Raw genomic sequence first — 2126 nt, forward strand, 5'->3', positions numbered from 1 at the left:
AAAGCAACAAATGTACTTTTGAAAACACCAAATGTTTTTTTGAAAAAATCAGATGAACTTTAGAAAGTGTCAAATGTACTTTCGAAAATATCAAAAGTACTTTCGACAATATCAAATCTACTTTCGACAATATCAAATCCACTTTAGAAAATATCTACTGTATGTAATATAACATAACCGAGTAACATTTAAAAAAAATGTAAAATGTAGAATAAATATTACGAGTATTTTAAATACTCACGTGTAGTCGTTAACAATGCAAGTTCAGGATAACTGCGCATTTTGCCTCGTCTCTATGAAGCGTCGAGCACTGAAAAGTTTACAGCCATGCAGACACCTATTTCATGCTGACTGTTTTGAAAATGTACCAACCGCAACAAGTTGTCCAATTTGTCGAAGCGATGTAACGGGTAAGCAATGCAAAGCAATTATTTTATTTAAAAAACTATTGCATTAATGAAAATGATTCAATTTCTTTCAGTTGCCGAATCAGTTGAGCGACGTGCCAACATAAAATACTCTGCTGAAGACAGGAAGCGAATTGTGGAGGCAGCCAATAAAGGCCTTGATTGGGTGCAGCTGGCGGAGTCTTTAAATGTAAAATATAAAACGGCTTACGTATGGGTATCTTCTGGCACTTCTCAAGCACTAAGGCAAGGCGGTACAAAAGAAAGAGCGCTGTCGGACAATGAAGTTGCAGTGATGGTCCAATGGATTGATGAGGATGCCACTATGACACTCACAAAAATTCGTGAAAAAATTAAACAAACGTTTAGAAAAGATGTGTGCATTTCCAGCGTGGGAAACTATTTACAAGGACAACTTTTTACGATGAAGGGGATTCATAAGGAACCTCAATCAATGAATTCGCAGCTAAATAAGGAAAAGCGCCGCGAATACGTATGTACGTTGAATCAATATATTCAGGAAGGCAAGCAGATTTTATACATCGACGAGACAAATTTTAATTTATTTTGTCGGCGTTCACGAGGTCGTGCTAAGGTTGGAAAACGTGCGGTACAAGTTTTACCAGTGGCTAAAGGGCCAAACGTGCACCTTATTGGGGCCATTTATGCGTCTGGTGTAGTCAAAATGACTACCAGAAGAGGATCCTTCAAGTCTGAGGACGCAAACGCTTGGCTCCGCTCCGTTTTAGATAGGTGGTGCGAAATGGGTAATCAGCTTACCGATGCCATTATTGTGTGCGACAACGCGCCATGCCATTCAAAGCTACACGAGGTATGTGCAGAGTCCACTTTATTGCGGCTTGGACCATATTCTCCTATGCTTAACCCCATAGAGATAATATGGGGAAAAATTAAGGCGAGTGTAAAGTCAAATATACGGACTCCAGACGTGATTGGACCGGGTGTTATTGAGCAAAGGTTGCAGTATTTAGAGGGCCTAATAAAAGACGCTGCCGCCGCTGTTAATGGTGGAGATTGCGCTAGATCGGTGCAGCACAGTACGTCGTTCCACGCTGCTGTAATTTCGCTTGACAATATGCCAGTTGGACAGTGAAAACTGTTCGTTGCATTAGATCTTTATTGTAATAAAAAACTTCAATAAAAACATTACTACAACCTATATACATGTCTTAATCTTAAAAAAAAATGTTAGGTGCAATATGAACAATTTAAAGGGAGACTTAGAATATGATTCTAAAGTACATTTGATATGTTCTAAAGTACATTTGATATCTTCGAAATATATTTGATGTTGTCGAAAGTATATTTGATATTGTCGAAATTATTTTTGATATTTTCGAAAGTACATTTGACACTTTCTAAAGTACATTTGATACTTTACAATGTACATTTGCTTGCTTCAAAAGTACATTTGATGTTTTCTAAAGTACTTTTGACTAATCTAAAGTTTATTTGACGCTTTCTGAGATTGAAATGATGCTTTCTAAAGTACATTTAATAAATCTACAGTACATATGACGCCTTCTAAACAACATTTGACTATTCTAAAATCCATATGATACTTTCTAAAACCGAATTGACGCTTTCTAAAATCAAACTGATACTTTCCAAAGTACTATTGGAAAAGGTGTAGATGTTATTTGTCGAATTTAGAACTAATTCGGAATTGACGAATAAGGGATGCAGCGGGGGGCTTGT

General features: G+C 36.9%; 1 protein-coding gene across 1 annotated transcript; it reads left to right on the forward strand.

Moving 5' to 3' along the window:
- The first annotated feature begins 34 nt into the window (after positions 1–34).
- Positions 35–1694, forward strand: LOC118732553. Its single transcript, XM_036461684.1, has 2 exons — positions 35–410; positions 482–1694. Exons 1-2 carry the CDS (start codon positions 257–259, stop codon positions 1519–1521), a joined length of 1194 nt encoding a protein of 397 aa, XP_036317577.1. The 5' UTR covers positions 35–256; the 3' UTR covers positions 1522–1694.
- The last annotated feature ends 432 nt before the right edge of the window (positions 1695–2126 follow it).

The sequence above is a fragment of the Rhagoletis pomonella genome, unplaced genomic scaffold (assembly GCF_013731165.1).
Source record: "Rhagoletis pomonella isolate Grant_MI unplaced genomic scaffold, Rhpom_1.0 Rhpom_scaffold_22170, whole genome shotgun sequence".
In the NCBI taxonomy this organism is placed as follows: domain Eukaryota; kingdom Metazoa; phylum Arthropoda; class Insecta; order Diptera; family Tephritidae; genus Rhagoletis; species Rhagoletis pomonella.

Coding starts and splice junctions, on each gene's coding strand:
- LOC118732553 (XM_036461684.1), top strand. CDS start 257: ATGCAAGTTCAGGATAACTGCGCATTTTGCCTCGTCTCTATGAAGCGT. Junction 411..481: donor TTGTCGAAGCGATGTAACGG/GTAAGCAATGCA, acceptor AATTTCTTTCAG/TTGCCGAATCAGTTGAGCGA.